The following is a 20,357-nucleotide window of genomic DNA, read 5'->3' as shown; positions in this document are numbered from 1 at the left end:
AGAGAGAGAGAGAGAGAGAGAGAGAGAGAGAGAGAGAGAGAGAGAGAGAGAGAACTTTGTATGTTTCTTTTGGCAAACATAAGATAACACCACATTATATTGCCTTTCTTTTTACTAACATCAGTAGTTATACTAGATTAATTTAAACAAATACATTCATGAAATATTTTGGCTATACTGACTTCGAGTTTATGCTATTTACTCTAAATTTACACCAAACTGTATGTTTGTTATGTTGAGGTATGACAGGAAAATATTATCTTCAGTGAAAATTATACTGTGTACTCCCTCAGGTGATAGATTTGCATCCAATTCATTTGTAAATAGTTCAAAACATTAAAGACTAGGTTAAAATATTTTCAAGTCTGCCTCAGAAGTTTCAGGATGGTAAATGGATGTTATCTTAGACAATGGCTTTGATCTAAGAGTTCATAATTTAAGTATATAGAGATACACACATTTGAAATGACCAGAATTCTTTTGGAATAATTTGTAAACTGTTTTTATTACCTAACTGAAGGAAATGAAGTCTCTTCCATTTCTTTCTGAGATAAACTTAATGTAATTCATTTTTTCATTTCCAGTGTCCACTCTTCCACTCTAAGCTATTTGGACACATTACTCAGTTGGGTAGGTGAACGGGTGAATGCATGAAACATGGGTTTATGAAGGGACAGTTGGGTAAATGAAGAGATGGCTAATATATGGATTGTAGGTACATGAGTGGAAGAATGCACAGATCATAAAGCAAGAGCTATTTGAGTGCAGGCATCACGGATGAATAGATATGTTAACTAGTCGCTGAATTGATGAGTGGTCAGACTAATGAAGCAAGGAAGAAAGGAGGAAACCAAGGATAAAGGGAGAGGAACAGTGACTATAGCATCTGACTTTAATCTTTAAGGTGATTTTTCCCATGTTCAGTTTTTTACAATGTTATTTGGAAGAGATTTATTGTTTTATCGCAATCTTGACTTAATAACATAGATCCTAATTTGAAAAGCAAAATGAAAGCTACACAGAAAGAGAATTAAATATCAGACCCCATTTGACTGATGTAAATTTAAGGCATGGAACCTCTCTAACTGCAAAGAGAAGACAGTGATCTGAGACCACCTAAGCATTTTTTGTTCATTCCCTTGCCACCTTTGCTAAGTGGTTACAATATTTGCAACCTATTTCTGAATTTTACAATAACCAATACATTGAAATGCCCATATATTTCTTGTCAGAGGGACAGTATTTCATAAATTTACATTGACAATATAATTCCTCTTTTACAAAAGAGAAAACAAGGGTTTGAAAAATGAGGACCTTCTCCATAATCTCAAATAGAAGGTTAATCAAAGAAATGGAAAAAACAAAAAACGGTGGCTTTTAAATTATTTTTCATTTTATTAACAGACCTAATTATAAGGACTTAATTAAGTACATGCATTAAGGATTCCACAAAGTATATGTGATTGCTCCATCATCTAGATTTGTTCTTAGGAGCCAATTATGTTTTATCATTACTTATAGCTTTAGGCATTATCATAATTACTTCAAGTAAAATATATTTAAACTTGCAAAGCATAAAATTTGCAATGCTACATACTAGACAATCTTCAATCGGTCTTTTCCATCCAGTAGTACAATTTGAGTTGCTGTTTTGTAGCATGGAATCAAAGCCTACAGCCTTATTGCCACTTGAAATGCAAAAGTCAGAATCGAAAAACTAGAACTTTACCTCATACTCTATGGTAGCAGGTGCTTTATCTAAAGTAGGAAGAAGGGTCCAGTGTGGTGGGCACTTAGCACTTAGCAGGTTGAGGCATCCTAGCCTACACAGTGAACTCCAGTCTCAACAAAATGAATACATGAAAAGGAAAACCAGAACAACTTTTAATATTTTGCATCCTCCACTATAGCACACATTCTTGGGAGATGGGATCTGCATCTGTATAACTCTGATAATTTGTATATTGCTTGGACCATAGTAGATAATTGATAAATATTTGTACAGTTAACCTAATTTAATATGAGTTCAGGTTATTTTGTGAACAGCTCAGGAAATGAATTGATGGCAGTGAGTTTAACGACAGTGCTAGATGTGCCAATAAGATAACCAAATTTTAAATAATGTTGAACTACCCAGATTTTAAAAATTAGAGCATCTCCTTTTAATTATACTATAAACTATTGTCAGTATCTTCATCATCTTTATCATTTACTGAGCACTGCATATTCTCATAATATTTAAAATAACATTTCTAGTTCTTACAAAACCTTCTAAGTCATTTTAAAATGTAAAGATAATGTATTCAATCAACAATTTTGTGAAAGATTATGATTGTTAAGTATTTTCCCTGGTTTCTGTATGATTTATCAGTGAAGAAAGTTTCCATGCTTTGATAGACCTTCCATTCCAGTGAGTGTGGTAAGCATTATTCAACGGACAGAAAAATAACATGTGGTATACTATAAAGGAAAACAGAGAGAGGAATAAGGGATTTAGAAATCTAGATGGAAAGTAGAATTATTTGCAGTCTTAAGAATAGAGAACAGACATCTTTAAACAGGTGACTCGAGCTGAGAAATGAAAAACGTAAGGACTGGGAATGTAAGAGAATCCAAATGTCCTACTTTGGAATGATAAATACCTGAGCATGCTTTGTGTCTTTTACTTACTATCTATATTATTTGCCACACTTCCATAGTATTATGTTTGCAAATCTAGTAAACAAGGAAAAAATAGGTTTTGTCTCATTGTCTGAACATTAAATATATTTCTGAATGACTTAGAACTTGATTTGCATCTACTAAGTGCTATTTAATATGTTAAAAAAGCAGCTCACACTGTATTCAATCCCATGAGAAGTTATCTATTGACAGGATTTAGAGCTCTTCGTGTCATCTCTGGGGCCCCGTATTTCTAGGGCTTCACATTCCTGGAACTTTTCCTTATTCCTGTACGCATGCTTTCCATATTGCTTCTTTTAGTTTGACTTTCAAATTCAAGTGAAAACAAAAGTTAAAAAACTAATACCTGTTGGAAAGTAGGCTGTGGAAATGTATTAAAAATTCCTACTAAACCACATGGAATAAACTTAAAGGAAAAATTACACAACAATTTGTAGACTGGTAAGGAATTGAAGAACCTGGTTTGTGGATGTACATTTTCATATCAGAAGCTTTCAAAAAAAATTCACTTAGTGAATAAATGTTTTTGAAAAGATACATGAGACAAGCACTCAGAAGCAGCTGGACTTTGGCAGTGACACAGTTAAACTACTGGCTTTGCCCAGCCTTCAAATGGCAGAAGGATATTCACAGATGCAGGGGGCCTTGACATTGGAGAAAATTCACATAAAAAAGTAACTATCGGAAATATTGCCACCAACTTAATCCTGATAGCTACAAAAATTTGTACTCAATTTTATCCACTGTCCTTGCAGCACATGTCATGAATATTACTAAATTATCAATTTCTGTGCCTGTTAGAAAGAAAAACAGCCACTCTGTCAAGACAATTAACTACCATAGGATAGAGATTGCAGAATGCAGTAAAACATCTCCTAACTGGGCTCTTAAAATGATGCTTGGATGGTTCAAAATGTTCAAGTAGCTATAGAGTATAGGTAAGTACTGAGACTTGTACCTATTCAGAAAGCAGCAAAAACATGTAAATGCCCAGGAGAAAGATAAGAAACATGTTGTCTTGCTCCAATATGTGGCATCGGCATCAAATTGATTCACTTGCTCGTTCAGTCATCCAATATTTACTAGGCACTCACTGTGTGCTCTGCACTATTCTGGTTACTATTGATTCAACAATCACCACAACAGATGTGAATCTTAATTGTCAATGGGCTGTTGCAGAATGAGTACGTGAGATATTAAGCAATGGATCCAGAACAACTGGAACAAGTAGGGGTGGAATTTAACCAGTTTGCATTAGCATAGCCTTGCATATTGTTCAAATACTGAAAGACTTCTGCACCAGCGGGCAAAAGAGCATTGCCTACTCCATCCTGGCCTATCTGCTGGAACCGCCCCCCTGTCCCCAGCACCTGTTATCATCATTTGTCAGGTAAATGGAGAGCACCTGTTGGTGCACGGTGGTTTGTCCCAAACTCCCAGACAACTTGAAGCTCCACATGGGTCATGTAGCCAAGGGTTGTCTCTACTTCTGCTCAAGAGTTGCTGGAATGTCCTGTTATTGTGAGTGGACATTAGAAGAACAGGCAGTAATGAAAGGAGATACTGTGAGGCTGTCCCTCTGCTTCCCTGTCTTCTGGGAGGCTGCCGGGAAGCAGTGTCTTGTTAGCCACCCTTGTGCTAGTCAGGTCCCGGACTTTCCCAGTTGCACCTCTCCCTCTCCCTTGGGCACAGCTGTGGAGGACAAAGTCGCCTGGCTAGAGTTGCAAGTTGGACTTGCTGTGGCCAAGAGACCCACTGTTGTGCTGCCTGTCATCTGGCACCCTGGCCCAGTGTTGTCCAGAGTCCAGGAGTGTGAGCTGGCAAAACCGTGCTGATCTCCCTTAGGCTTCCACTGTGAGTAATAAACTGTCCAAATTGATTTGGGCTCATTGTCTCATTCCTGGCTGAAGCTACGGGAGAGCAGTCAGCCAGTTTTGGAGCTTGCACCATGCTGCTGCAAAGGGACCCTGTGACTGCCTGACGCCCATCCGGCGGGGAACTCCTGGGACCTGGGTCCAGCATCCAAGACACCGCTAGTGTTTATGGTTCACATCCAGACCATGGCAGTCATTTTATATTGGGAATATTACAACTAATAAAAGTACTAAGAAGGAACAGCGCAGCATGCCATAGGAGAATACTATGGGGATGCTAAATTTGTATTTCAGAACCCGATCTCTATGAAATTTAGCCCTTCACCTATGACCTAAAGGATGCTTCAGAATTATAGGGTAGCAAAAATTTCTCATAATTCTAGGGAAAAAATACAGGTATATGTAGATAAAGTTTACAGTGTGTAATAACATGCCTCATTCAAGGAACTATAAAGCAGGCCAAAGAGACATTATATAATGTGCATGAGTCAAAATGTCTCTTTAGACAGCCTCGCAAAACACTGATAATTCCTACACTAAAGCTGGACAGAACACCAATCTAATTATCTCATGTCACTGCGAGAACTGACAGTTTTAGTAGTTAGTATGGAAATTGGAAGGAGCCTTGTTAAACTGTGAGTTTCACGAAGATAGGGAAGCTCCTCTCTGTTGTGTCGTCAGTGTAACTGATGGCAAAACTGAATGTTGAAAGTTGTAACTGGTAAATGAAGATGTGAGAGAAAGAAGGAAGGAAACACGGGACCAAGGAAGGGATGGAGACCTGCAGAGAGAGGGGGAGAAATGGAAGGAGAGCAAAGAAAGGCTTCTGTTCTAGAGGAGCATACATTTTATAAGATGTCTGCAGTTTATGGAATTTGTACTAAATACTGCCAATAAATGAAATAAGAAGATAATAGATTACATGGGATGAAACATGTAATGAATTATAGCCCACAGTCATTAGCCCTAGAGTATATACATTTCATACGCAACTGCACACAGTCTTCCTGGTAGAAGTCACTGTTTAGGGGATTTTAACAAAGAAGGCGGCTACATTCTGTATTAACTGTCTGGATGTAGACGGTGATACTATTGTTGTCCTAGTTTAGGTGAGGTGCATTGTGTAAACCAGTGGTAGGGAACCTATGGTGTGCCTGGTACCCTATTGGGAACCATAGTAGGGGGTTTGTTATCATTGAAAGCTCTAAAAGGTTTGCCATGGATGGGCTAAACAAACAAAAGCCCTCACCTCTAAAGAGAGTCCAGGGACAAACTGGGTGAGGTATCAAAGTAAATATGATGGAATTTGTATTTTTTGTTATGGCATGAAGGAATCATTAAAATGTTTATTTTGGTTTTTGTCCAAAAAAAGGTTAATATTAAGCTGCATATAAAGTAAACACAACAAATTAAGAAGAATTGCATCCTGGGAGAGACAGATAAAGATTAGAGGCAGAAAACATGCTGAGATCTAGTGCTGTCTTTGTGGCAGTGTGAGAAAGAATGGAAGGGGGAGAGAACGTTGTTAGCATAATAAAAGTGCAGAACCAGTAGGACTTGAGACTGATTGAGCATGAGCCGAAAATGTTTGAGATAAGGGATGGGTAATGTTTTTGAACACAAAGTGAATGACCTCTTCAAACTGTGCACATCCTGTGGCCCAGAATCTGTGAATATGTCATCATATATAGCAGAAAGAAATGAGCAGATGTTTATAGGTTAAGGATATTGAGATGGGAAGAGTATTCATGATTATTTGAGTGATACAAATGTTATTGCAATTTCTTTAAAGATGGAGTTAGGAGTGTCAAGGGCAGAAAAGGCAATCTTCAGTGACACAGAGGTGGGAATGATGTAACCATGAGCCAAGGGATGTAGGTAGCATGTGGGAGGTGGGAAAGCAGGAACACAATCTTTTGTGGGACTCCCAAAGGAACCAGAGGTGTTGACTCCTTAATTCATCCCAGGGAGACATATTTTGGATTTCTGACCTTCAAATTTTAAAATAGTAGATTTTTATTGTTTTAATACAGCATTAAGCTGGTATGGTTTTGTTACAACAAAATCTAAATACTAATATAATGTGCCATCGATCATAACTCAAAGAATGAGAAGGTTGTGAGCTCAGTTTTCTAGAAGTTTATGAGGAAATAGAAGGACACTATGACTGGGTATATTTTTAAAAAATATTTTAAATGAAGGAATTTTGTTTACAGCAAAGATGGAATTAGGACTGATGAATCCTAAGTGTATGAAGAACTTAAAGTTTGGGTGAACTCTTACATTTAGGTAGGAAGTATGGAGGAAGACATAAACATAAGGCTGATAAGTAGAAAGAAGAATATGAACAGAAGCGAAACAAGTAAAGGAAGGTAGGTATTTTGGAAGGAATCTTAATGGATAATTTTCTAGATGAGTCCAAGGCCAATTATTTCACAAGCCAGATCATAAAAGTTCCACAGGAGGGAGGTTTTCTGTTACCCCAATTTATATCTATTTTTGAGAATTCTTTGTTTTAAAATCCTTTTTGATTCAAGGAATTAAGATAGACACTACAATGTAAACATCAAAATTCTGCTAGATTAATAATCCATGGAGTCAGAAAAAAATATTCCTTGGGGAAAGGTAGCATTACATGTCTGATGATATATAGAAATAAAAAGTCTACAGAGGACTGGCATTTTAAAATTTGTAGTTGTATTGAGGACATGTCTTATTCAGTGTTCCTTTTACACCACTGGTGTGAAAACAGCTCGTTACAATAAGTTAGGATCAGACAATTTGATATGAAAACCTACTTTGACTGTTACCTCTTGATCCAGTTTCATTTTTGAGAAAGTTTATGTTTAATTATATATATTTAAAAGCATAACTATATATGATATAAAATGCTTTAATTGTGAATATAACCAGGAATAATTAAATCAAATTAATTAGTCTATCATTACCTCAGATATTTGTCATTTTTCTGATAAGAGCATGTGAAATTTATTCAGTGATCTTGAAATGCGCAATACATTATTTCTTGTTATATTTACTGTGCTATGCAATGTATATCAAAGAAAATAATCAAAACTTTCATTCCTTCTGTTTAATTCAGTCTTTGTGTGTTTTGATCAGAATCTCCTCCAAAAACTCCTCTGCCACCTCTAGTCTCTAATAGCTACTGTTTAGCTCTGTTTTCTTGTTTGTTTGCTTGTTTGTTTTTTGAGGATTTTTTGGTACCAGGGATCAAACTTGGGACCTTGCACTTGAAAGGCAGGGCCAAAACCACTGAGCTAAATCTCCAGCCCTGTTTAACTGTTTTGCACAGTTACATCACTTTCGATTCCACTTATGAGTCCGATCTTGCAGTATTTGTCTTTTTGTGCCTGGTTTTCTTTCACTTATCATAATTCTCTCAAATTTCATACATCTCATAAATGAGAAGATTTCCCTTTTTCGATAAGGTAAAGAGTTTTCAGTTGGGTATTTAGACTTCATTTGTTTTATCCACTCATCTGTTGACGGGCACTTTGTTTGATTCTGTAATTTGGTTACTGTGAATGGGTCTAAAATGAATAGGACAGTTCAAATATCTCTGATGTACTGGTTTCTGATCTTCAGGGTGAATATCTGGATATTCACCGTGAAGGATTGATGGGCCATATGGTAACTCTACTTGTAGCTGTTGTAAGGAATCTGTACGCACTCTTTCCTACAGTAGTTTCACTGATTTCCCCACCATTAATGTGCCAATGGGCTCCTTCTTCACAACGTTGACAATGCTTTTTATCTGTGCAATATGGAAAACAGTGTTTGCTCTGTAGGATTCATGAGAACACTTAGGCCAATGCATGAGAATTGGCAGCTTTACCTGCTACAAACTGATAGTTTAAAAGTGCCATCTATTTTTATATTCTCAGAAAAGAAGGCAAAAAGAGAAAATGAAAAGAAAATATAAACCAAAGTTGTATTAAAGGATATGTGTTGCTCAATAAAAGAGAAATGCAGTAATGTAGATACAACAGACTTCTCCTTTTATTTCCTTTTCATTATTAGTCAAATATTTTTTGAGGTAGGTAGTAATTTTCATAATTAATCAGCAAACTACTCATTAGTTTACTAGGATTTAAAATGTTTTGAAAGTATAATGAGCTCACTTTATTTGCTTGAGGAAAGGAAAGCACAAATCAAATAACTTTAATTTCATCTCAGTTTCTTCAAAATTAATAATTACTTTGTATAATATGATATGGGACCATTTTTATAGCAATGTTTTCTAATGTACTTGATATAAAGACAAAATAGATTCATAGAAATTTTAAATGATTTTCGTTTTCACAAAATCAATGAATTTCAGAGTAAAGAAAAGCGAGATGCTTCTAAATCTGACCTCAAAGCAATATAATAGACCCAGATTCATATATGTCACAGAAAACAATGCACAATATAAAGTGAAGCTCAGAATATACACTTTACATGAAAGCAAAAGTATTTCATTTTTAATTTTACTAACAATAAACCTTACTGAAAATTTTTTAATACTTGAGAATTTCGGGACATTGGGTGTATACCCACTAGTTTCAATTAAAAAAAAAAAACAACTGGAGTATTAGAAAAAGTAGATGGAAAATCCTAGCATGTTTCCTCAGAAAAACATGAGGATATGGAACAAAAGTCGATATAAGAATCCATCTATGTTACAACTTGACTCAATAACAGCTGCCATTCAAGTCCCTCTATAAACATTTCATGGGATGAAACTGTAACTCTTCTCACCTACTGACACGATGTTCTCTATTTTTCTTTTATATGCACTCTGTATGAATAATACAAGCTAGCACTGAATATTTACATAATTATGTACTAGTGAAATAAATGGCATAGTAACTGCTTGGGAATGGATTTCTGCTGAGAGCTTCACTTCTTTGGCTTTCTTGCTAGACTCACACTCAAATTTATGAAGGGGCAACATCATCAGTAGTGGACAGGAGCAGGGCACCAGGGCGCAGGAGCCCGAGTTCAGGCTGTGCAGAGCCTGGTGGAAGTCCATGCTGGGCAGAGGCTGGGTTTGCCCAAACCTGAGGCAGTGACCACTGGAGGCCAGTTCTCCAGCACTGAGGTGTGCAGTGCTGGGGATCAAAGTCAGGGTTTCCTGACTGCTAGGAGAGAATCTCACAGGACTCATCATGGTTTAATGAGGGCACTGGTGACAGTGAGCATCCCCAGTTAACTGCAGAGGGTACACTGAGGCTGGGATGAAATTTAAAGTCTGCTATGGGAGGATAAAAGAAGAGACAAAGGCATGAGGATCAAGGAAACAGAGCAGAAGGTACAGAAACAACCCGAGCCACGTTCAGCTACCTGACCTTTGACAACGGGCCAGAGGAAAGACAGTCTTTTTAGCAAGTAGGGCTGGTAAAACTCTATCCACAGGAGGAAGATGGGAGAGACTTCAGCTTTTTCATTTCAAATTTCATTGATAAGTCTTTTTCTTTTGGTAAATGTGATCAGTGTTTTCTCTATTTTGTTTATCATGCAAGTGAACCAGCTCCTCATTTCATGAATCTTTTGTATTGTTTTGTTAGTCTCAATTTTGTTAGTTTCTGCTCTGATCTTCATGATTTCTCTCCTTAAATTAAGTTTGGGTTTGGACTGTTCTGGATTTTTTGAGTATTTTGGGTACATCATTAGATTATTTATTTGAGCAAGCTCTGTTTTTCTAATGTGAACATTGACAGAAATGGATTTTTCTCTTATGACTGCGTTTGTGTTCCATGGGTGCTGGTGTTAAAATGGCATTGTCATGTGATTCTAGAAAAGTGATTTCTTCCTTGACTGGTTCTGTGGCCCACTGAGTGTTCTGGAGTGTGTTCTTTAATGTCCTGGTGTTCACAAACTTTCTGTGGTTTCTTTTGTGATTGATTTCTAGTTTCTTTCTTTCTTTCTTTTTTTTTTTTTTTTTTTTTGGTAGCAGGGATAGAACTTAGATACTTTCGCTTGCAAGACAGGTGGTGGATCCACTGAGCTAAATAAATCCTCAGCCTGATTTCTAGTTTCAATATACAATGATCTAATAGTATATATCAGTTATTTTGATTTTTTGTATTTATTTAAACAGATTTTATAGATTACTATGTCATCTATTTTGAGAAAGTTGTGTGTGCTGCTGAGGAGAATGTATGTTCTGCTGTAGTTTGGGTAGAGCACTCTGTACAGATCTTCAGAGTACATTACTTTAGAGGTGTGGCTCAGGTCTGATACTTCTGTTTTAAGTTTTTGTTTAGTTGATCTGTCTTTATGTGACTGTAGCATATTGAGGTCCTCTCACTTAACTGAGCTTAACCTCTAACAATGTACTTGCTATCTAAACCTTGTCTGTTTTTGATTTAGAATTTCTGAAGCTAGGCCTGAGGGAAGACTTACTCTAGTCTAGGACCCTGCAAACATTTCCTGTAATTTCATCGTGTGTATTTCAGTCCTTGCAGGCTACATGGTCTCTGCCACAGCTGTTCCCTTCCACCACTAGAGCACAGAAGCAGCTGCTGAGTACATAAACAAGAACCTTTTAAAAATGTGCTCATAGAAATGTGATGGGGGCCTCAAGGTCTTCAGCATTGTATTAAACACTTGGAAATAAGCAGATTGGAATACCAGGAGGGGAAGTAAAAAAGGAAAATGAGACAGGCAATTTATTATGAAAAAATAATGAAAGATGTGAATTTATTTACCACTGTATTTGTGAAAGGAGACATTGGGCAGGATTTGACCCGTGGGCAATAGTGTGCCAACCGTTTTCTGTGCTCACCATTTATCTAGAGGCCATCATTTAGATCTTTGTAGGGCTAACAAGGTTTTGCGAGTATCTCTGGGACTCCAACTCTCTACAGCAATACTCATGCTTGCATGTTTCTGTTCTGCTCTCAGCCATCTAGCCTCGCTTGATAACTTGCTTTATATAAATACTTCAGTATTGCCCTGGGCCTGTATAGACTAAATCTCACTCAGAATGTAAAGGAAAATATGCTAAACTGACTTTGAGGAATCCTCTCCCTGTTTTCCTCATTTTTCTCTGTTGCCCTTACTCAATCTGCCCCAAATCTTATCTGTGCCTCCACACCTCATTGTAACCACAGTAACCTGCTAGGGTCATGGCTCTTTGTACCCTGGTTGAGAAATTGTTCTTAAGCAGAAAACTAACACAGTTCATTAATTTCCCATATTTCTTGATCCATAGCCTGGCATAAATGGTTACAGTTGCTTAGGAGAGGAGGACTAGTCTCATCCTGGCTGCTCTGCATGTCCAGAAGATTATTTGAATCTTTCATACATATTTAAACAAAATTTAATTTAATTAAAAAGTGAAACTTGATTACTTTCTTTAATTGAAAACATAAGACTAATCTAATTGGAAGCATGTTTTGAATAAAATGCTTATAAATTTACTATCTATATTTTTTGTCTTGTTCTTTTTTACAGTGTTTGATCCATGCTGTTGTTTTTAATTCTAGTAAAGGTGCATATATGAGTTTAAGCCTAACTTTATCATACTCTTCTACAAAGAGAAAGAATGAACATAATGTATCCCACTTAGATGAAGAAGAAAAACAGCTCTTATGCTAGTAACCACCAGTATATATCTTCTTGTGTTTGGCCTGAAACTAACTTAGTCTCTGGACTCAACCATAATCATTTGATGAGGGAGTTGAAACTGAATGATTTCTATCGGGACTTGAGTCCTCATCACTAGAACCGAGACCTCACACAAACTGCGCAGCAGTCTATCCCAAAGTGTGGCTGTCCTTGTGGGGAGAAGGAAATCAAATATCAAGGATGTTAAAAAATAGAAAAAGAAGTAGGATTTATTCTCACTAAGTAACTGTGACTACCACATGCATATACTCACACGTGTGTTGACAATATGATTTTATTTACAAAAATATTAAACTTGAAAAATGTCTGTACTTATTTGTTGAAAGAAAGGCATCTGAAACTACAATTTGATACATTAAAACTCATGTTTAAAAGCACTTATAACTAGGGTTAATGTTTAAGTACTCTTGTGTAATTTTGGACTGAAATTTAATACTTACAGATATATTCATCATTCAAATCCATGTCTCTCAAGATTGTTCCCAGTTATTAATGTTAAAATGAATAGGTATTGCCACAAATCACCTCTGAGTCAAAGTTAATGTTGGCACTGAAACCTTATGCTTTTACCAGGGTAGGATTAAGAAACAGAAAACTTTTATAGATTTTTGTTCCATAACTGTATGGTAAAATTGGATGTAGATATGGTGATGGAGGTGATTTTACATCTTATATCTCCTGAGCGCTATCTAAAATTTCTATTTTAGTGTTGATAAGCAAGGAGTATGTATTTTATGTTTACAAAGAGAAGAATTGAATCTTACCTAAAAATCCAATGTTATCATTGTCCATTTATGAACTATCAAGCTCATCTTACCTAGTAAAGAAAAGCACCTCTTTTGTGAGTTCATAATTTTTCCTGGGTAGAAAGACATGAGGAATTCCAGGAATAGATACATACTGCTTAGGTTCAAATTCCAACCAATATGTTCAAATTCCCAGCAATATGACATTGAACAAGATATTCCATTCATCAGTGCCTTGGTTTTCCTTACTTAAAAGAATAGAAATATTATACAGTACATAGAACTATTTTGTGCAGCATCATTGACAGTTGAGGCTCAATGACAAAAGGAAAGTACACTAGTCTCTTGTATCTTGGAATCTAAGCTCTTTATCATCCGTTTCTATTTCTGTTAATCATCAGGAATATGTGAGGAAGTGGAATTATTGAGCATTTCCTAAGAAGAATGTCAATCATATTTTTCTGCTTTCTTCATCATGGTACCACACACACCACACACACAGACATGCACGCACATGCACACACAGAGTCTTCTAGGTTTTATCTTTGTTCTAAAATGAACCATGCACTTAGACTCACTTTTCCTTGTTTTCTGAAAAAAAATGGTTTCCTAAGATAATTATAATATTTGTTTGTTAGAATTTTATTATAAAACTTCTTACTTGAAAAGGTGTCTTGGATGTTTACTATCTTTAATGAAGAGAATTTTGCAGCTAATAAACATGTCTGGCTGCCAGAAATCTCAAATAAATAAAACATTACAGTTCAACCAATAAAAATAGATAGGAGATTTTCACCCCACTACCACTGTCTCCTTTTGCTGTAGCTACCTCCACACTACCTTCACACCTCACGGCTGAGACATACTATCATGTTTCACATACAAGTGAGCTTCTTAATTTGTGTTTCCAATTGCATTATTTTAATGCTAATGTCATCTTAGTAAGATTTTAGAGGAAAGTAAGACAAAAACATAAATAATATTTATGTTGTATAAACATCAGAGAGTTTTAAGAAAAATATCAAAGAAAAGACATGGATATTGTCACCTAGAGGTGAGAGAGTAGAGAAAAAATTAAAAGTACATTGTGTCAGTGAGCTTTCCAGGAATGTGGCCTTGCAAATCGGTATTTGTCTGATGAATTTAGAGCCTTGCAGAGTTACCCACTTGCCAGTATTTTATACACAGATTCATTAAAATTTCAGATAAAACTTAACAGTCTAACATCAAGGTTTTTAAAATCTCCTTTATTTGGCAGAACCAGAAATTTACATTTCTTAGAAGAAAAAAGGGCAGTTTGTGCATTAAAGACACCATGGTGTTGTGGTAGCTCACTTCAGGATCATTTCTTGGGAGAAGAGAAATCACAGGGAGCAACTCCAAGAGCACAAGGCTTAGATTAATACCACAAAGAGCCAAGCTGAGCGCCTGAGGTTTTAAAGTCTAGAAAAACTTGAAGTGCAGGAGTTCCCTAATTTTTATACAGTAAATTAAGAATTATAATATAAATTCTGTCCTAAAATATTATAAAGCTCCGATGAGAAACGGACATATGATAAGACGAGTGTTTCCAACGTGGTGTATCACTTTCATTAGAGAGAAGATATCTGGACTCGTCATTGGGGCACGCCTGTCCCCCAAGAGGCGGGGTTGAGCTTTGTCTACTTCCTGTTTAACAGTCATAATCTCATTTGGTCGCTGAGACTTTACATGGTTCTTCCCTCAATTACAATTTCAGCTTCATGTGTGCAAATGCTGTTCTCTAGTCTCCAAACAATCCCTTCATAAATATTATTAGATCACTGAATGTGAATCAAAGGTCCTATTGAATCATTACTGGATTCTCTGAAGTAACCTTATTTTGTATTTTGCAAGAGATTTCAGTTTCTCCATTTAACTTTGTTAGATTAAAACTAGAATTCACTACCTAAATTCCTTGTCTTTACAAGGATTAACTTCACAATATTTTCTTATACATAATATGGACACTGTGCTTAACCTAATTCTGCATTCGATCATTTAAATAGTAGGCCCAAAGTGTCACCATGGGTGGAAATCCGCAGTTGTCACAGTTACTTTTCTTTACTCTTTTTATAACCTTCTGTCTCCCACAATCTTTTGGCTGGTGTTCCCAGTTCCAAAGAGTTCCTTGAACATGTAAATAACTACAATCTTGTTAATGGGTAGCAGTAAAAGTTTCAAAGCAAATTTTTATTTCTATTGAAATTCATTTTTCTCACCAAGTTATAACCTTCTTAGATGGCTATATTGCTTCTTTATGTGTACATAACAGAAAAAAAGAAAATACATGACTAATAATTATTGCTAGATGTTTGCTAAGTGGTTTATAAATATTTAACCCATTTAACCCTTGCAGTTAATCCTATAAGGCAAACACTACTTTATCTTCATCTTGGAAGAGAAAACTAATGGATGCATTGATCACCGACATTGCCCAAGTTACTACAAGCTGGTACAAAGTAAGGACAAGTTCTCAAGATCCAAATGCCAAGCTTTCAAATTCGTCTTCTACCACCTCTGTTTTTCTGCCTCTCGAAAATGAAGGGCAAATATGTGGAAGAGCCATGTACAGCTTCACAAACCAGCATTCTGTTACTCATGTAGGAGGAGCTAACTGTACACATGTGATCCTGTTTATTTATGACAGCAAATCGTTACCCTGGAGGGAGGATGGAATATATGAAAATTGGGCATGGTTTTTGCTATCCTCATATTTTCCCTAATTACTCATTGATTTCAAATAATGTCATTGCCAAGGCAGAGAAGTCATCACATCATTTGGTCTGGCGCTACTCTTTCTTTTTTCGCTTGCCCCTAGCTGAATATGCTCTGTGGACACTAGACTCGTTTTTACCCAGAAACATGAAAGTCTCAAAATTGCATGGCCAAGTCTTACTAAAACTTACCACACTGAACTGCTTACTGTATTACTTATGTTTCAGCTCAAGTAAATTGAATTAGAAGCATTTTCTTGATAACACACATCTATATCAACAGCTTTTACTACGAAAGAATGCAAACTAGGAGGCTGATACTAAAGTCCGGTGATGAGTAGGCCACAAACACGTGTGGGCTGCCCAGGAGGCAGCAGAGATGGCTCCATGCAGGCACAGGCTTGTCCTCTGCTGGCAGCTTCCTGTCCGTGGGCCTCACTCATAGGAAGCCCAGCACTGGCGCATCCCTCATGTCTTTCTCATGGCCATGTCAGCAGAGCCAGACAATAAGCCCTGTACAGCAAGAGTTTTCTGCATCCCGCTGACCAAGTAATGGACGAAACACAACCAGAATCTCTTGAGGGGAAGCTCTGACAGCCTCATGGCCCACGGTGTGGACAGAGCAGGAAGGAAAATGGAGTTTGGGATGTAAGTCCTGAATATAACCTCTCACATTCTGCGTCCTCTTCTAAGTTTATTTTATTGCTAACAGATGCTAATTCATGAATATAGGTAGGTAGATAGATAGATACCACCAAAAATGAGCAAGTCATGTCAGGAAAAGAAAAAATTGTAAATATTTTAATACTAAGTTTATTGAGGCATCATGGGATTAATGCAAGTTACCTTTGGCCTCTGCAATTACAAAAGATGCTCAGAGTGGTGACCATTGGCTCCCAGACATTTATTAGTGTGGTGAACTGCTGCTTGGGTGACCTTGGCATTGATATTGCTGCACATGCATTTTCAATTTCTTCTCTAAGTGTGGCAGGGTTTCTGTGATATTCAACATCATCTAGGATTTCCCATTTGAGGGTAACACCATCTGTTGAATAAACACCATACTGTTTTCTCTTCCTGAAGTATGTATATATTTCTGGAGGACTCTGTAAATATATTTGCTATGTTAAATATATAATTATATTAAATAAAGTATAATGTATAAATCTATAACATATTTGGTTATATAATATATAATATACATTGACCTCATTTAACTTACATATGGCTATCTGTCTCTTTTATACATGTCTGTGTATTCAAATTTATTATTTCTTTGAGCGCAATTTGTGGTTTTCTGTATTATACCTCAGCAAATAGTTTTTTTATATGTATTACAAGTTTATTAATAGCTTTAAACTCTAAGCTATTATAAAATTGATTAATAAAATGGCAACATTCATAAAGCAAATTAAAATAAATATTTATTACTCTTTCTCTTAAAATATACCATAATGAACTGGAGGAAATAAATAAACTTAGAAAATAAGTTTCTAGGGTTTTTTTTCCCTAAAACCCTTTGCAATTCCCAGGGCACAGCACATTGCCTGCCACAGTAAAGACATGGGGATTATTTAAAGGGTGGATGATGAATAAAATAATAGAGGATAACCGAGTTAATGTAAGTACTGTACAGTGCTGATAATGAAACTGCCAAGTCTTCATATTTCTCCTTTTAAGGGTGGTGGTATGGTGCAGAAAAGAATTGTCCTTTCTAGCTAAGAAAAGTCAAGTACTCTGGCAGAATCATAAACCTAGAAAGGGAAAGAGGCAGGGTAATGCTAAACATCTTGCAAATCTGAAATCATTGCTCTTTTCTTGGACTAGCACCGTTCTGCCATTTGAAAAGGTAGAAAGATATGGTTGGACACACAGTTAAATGGAACTAAGACTTGAAAATAGAAATAAAGTGAATTCTGGTGTATTAATCACTTGGGTTGCCATAAGAAATCACTACAGACTGCATATGTAACATGAATTTATCTTTTTCACAATTCTGAATACAGGCAGCACCAGATTTAGATATTTAGATTTAGTTCCTAATGAGGATTCTTCCTGGTTTTGCCACAGTAGATTTTCACTGTGTCCTCATGTGCCTTCTCCACTTTGTAATAAGACAGGAGGGCGGGGAGAGAATCAAGTCTTATTTCTCCTCTTAGTAGATCCTAGGTCCTCTGGGAATAGGACTCCACCTGCAAGACTTCATTTAGGCTTAATTACACCTCTAATGGCTCTGTCACTAAATACAGATCTGTTGCGCATTAGGATTTGTATATGAATCGAGGAGGAGGCTACATTTCGATGTCTGGTGACTAGAAACATAACTGATGACAGAAATGACAAATACTTTCAAGAACCTCAGTTTGATCTTTGGGGAAAAGTGTTTTAGTTCAGGGAAATATGGAGTGTCTATTTACTCAGAAATACCACTTTCTACAAATAGATCAAATGACTCTGTGATACTTTCTTTTTAACCTGTTTTCTAAGGAAAATTTACAGAATAATTTCTTAAAATTTTATTCCTTGCCAATGAATGGCAGGTGCTTAAAACAGAGTGGGAGCTTATAAAATTTATTTAAAACATTTGTCTTTCACATTACAGGCCCAACAGCTTACGGATCTGGAACAAAAATTAGCAGTAGCCAAAAATGAACTGGAAAAAGCTGCTCTTGACAGGGTAAGTTTACATCCATGAACCATCACACTTTGGTTTTACAAAAACTGCTAGAGTGTGCTCGTGGCTTCCTTTGATTTATTAATGCAGTTCCAGATGCAGTGGATGTAAGATGATTATAGAACTCATGAACAGTTGATGTTCTCCTTGGATTCCAAATTTTCTTTGTTTTTCTTGCTGCCGCAGACCAGCTGCAGTCGATGCAGGGTAGGAAGGGGAGAGGTCTCGGGCCGGCGAGTGGGAAAAGAACCGTCGCAAGCAATGTGCAGGTTCCCTCTGAGAAGTCTCAGGGTCTGATTTATTTTTATATCTCTAAGCACTAGCTAGGGAGCATTGGGCGGAACATGTTTACATTTTAGGTTGCCTTAGCAACATCTAGTGAGGTAAGGTTATTTGTACTAAACAATATATTTTTCTAAGCTGATTCATTTCATTGAACATCATGAATACATTTCTTAAAAATCACAATTGTCCCCTTATTTTCCCATACCTAAGTAGAACAGAATGTAACTTAATCAAAATCTCCAGAGGGTAACTTAATTAGAATCTGTATAGCAGCGGGGGTACGAGCAAGATTTAATTAATTAAATGTCAAACTTGTGGTCACCAACTAGCCCTTGAGAAACTGCACAACAGTTAATATACTTTGCTGTTAGCTCTCTACCTCTCTAGACCTCTGTTTATCTTAACTAACTGTCATTTGGGTTCATAGTTCATGAGCAGGAGATATTTTCAGCCCTGTGAGAAATATTGAGTAACTCGCCTCCTTAATGCATTTACCTGTCCCAACTTTCTCTCTGTTTCTTATTTCCCACTATTTCTTACATCTAAACTCTGTCCTTTCAACCTCTTCATAAGACCCCTTTAGTAATAAGAAGGTCAGCAATGAGAGGGGGAGTTACAGTAGTGGGAAAACAGAGGGAGTTTCAGGAGAGGTTTCTTTAGGAGTGGATGTGGCAATAGAACTAAGAGAAACTGGAATTTGGGACTTTTGAGCCAGATCAGATTTCAATACATCATTGCCAATTTGCCTCATGGAGAGTTTCTTGTTAGTCACAAACACAATGACTCCTGTGACCAGAGTAACAATTTTAAACATTATGGCATGAAAAAAATAAAACATGAGGGTACGATGTGTTCCACCCTTCTTTTCCCCAAGCTGGAACTTTGTCAAGCAGCCTTGGAAGTCGGTTGGGCTTCGCCATCCTGCTACAATAAATTTTCTGAAATCTCAGTCCCTGTGAGTTCCCAACTACATTTTTTACCTCATTACGACATTGTTCTTTAAAAATCATGAATAAACATGCATGAAAGCATTAACTGAGATGTCCAGTATTAACTTCAGATGAATGAGTTATGAAGAAAGTTCAAGCAGTCACTGACATCCAACTGATGCAACTTGTTATCATATGTGTTTCTTAGAATTTGTGCTTATGTGAATCTACTTGCAAATATGCAGAGACATTAAATTATATTAATAATAAATCAAAGTCATTAAACTGCTTATTATTAGTACAATTAACATATATGGTTCATATGTTGTATAGATATTTTGAAATAGCAATCAAATGTAATATTTATAAACAAAAATATATTTGTCTCACTATTGTTATGTCTACATTATATAATGTTGAGTGAAAAAATTCATAATTGCATGTGTAATATTTAATGATTGTTTAAGTATGAGACATATTTTTAAAATATCCTATTATAAAGATAGATTAAATAGAAAGACACACATCAAATTCATAGATGCAATTACCTTTGCAGAAAATGAGTAAAATTATACTATGAATGAAAAAACAATCCACCTATTCCAGCGTGTGTTATCCTTTAGTAATTGTGCAGATAAAGAGAAATAGTCTTTAATTCATATAACTGCGTCTATGTACGTTGTATATATTAAACCAATGAATCATATGTGCATAGAAATGTGCATTAATATATACAATAATACATTTATATTTCATATGAATATACTATATTTATGTATGTGTGGTAATAACAGATG

At 36.2% G+C, this 20,357-nt stretch overlaps 1 protein-coding gene across 6 annotated transcripts in view; it reads left to right on the top strand.

Annotated features, from left to right (window-relative positions):
• Window positions 1-20,357, top strand: part of Luzp2 (leucine zipper protein 2) — a 430,463-nt gene that overhangs the window by 348,681 nt on the left and 61,425 nt on the right. For all 6 annotated transcript variants that reach the window (XM_087211522.1, XM_087211524.1, XM_087211525.1 and 3 more), the window contains one exon: window positions 18,275-18,349. In XM_087211522.1, the coding sequence (XP_087067648.1) occupies window positions 18,275-18,349 (75 nt within the window). The remainder of the gene's footprint in view (window positions 1-18,274; window positions 18,350-20,357) is intronic.

This window comes from Heterocephalus glaber, unplaced genomic scaffold (genome assembly GCF_053883595.1).
Source record: "Heterocephalus glaber isolate CG9 unplaced genomic scaffold, H.glaber_assembly_v1.0 deba00001428, whole genome shotgun sequence".
NCBI lineage: Eukaryota > Metazoa > Chordata > Mammalia > Rodentia > Bathyergidae > Heterocephalus > Heterocephalus glaber.
Note: the sequence above shows the minus strand (reverse complement) of the source record. Positions and strands in the feature narration are given on the sequence as shown.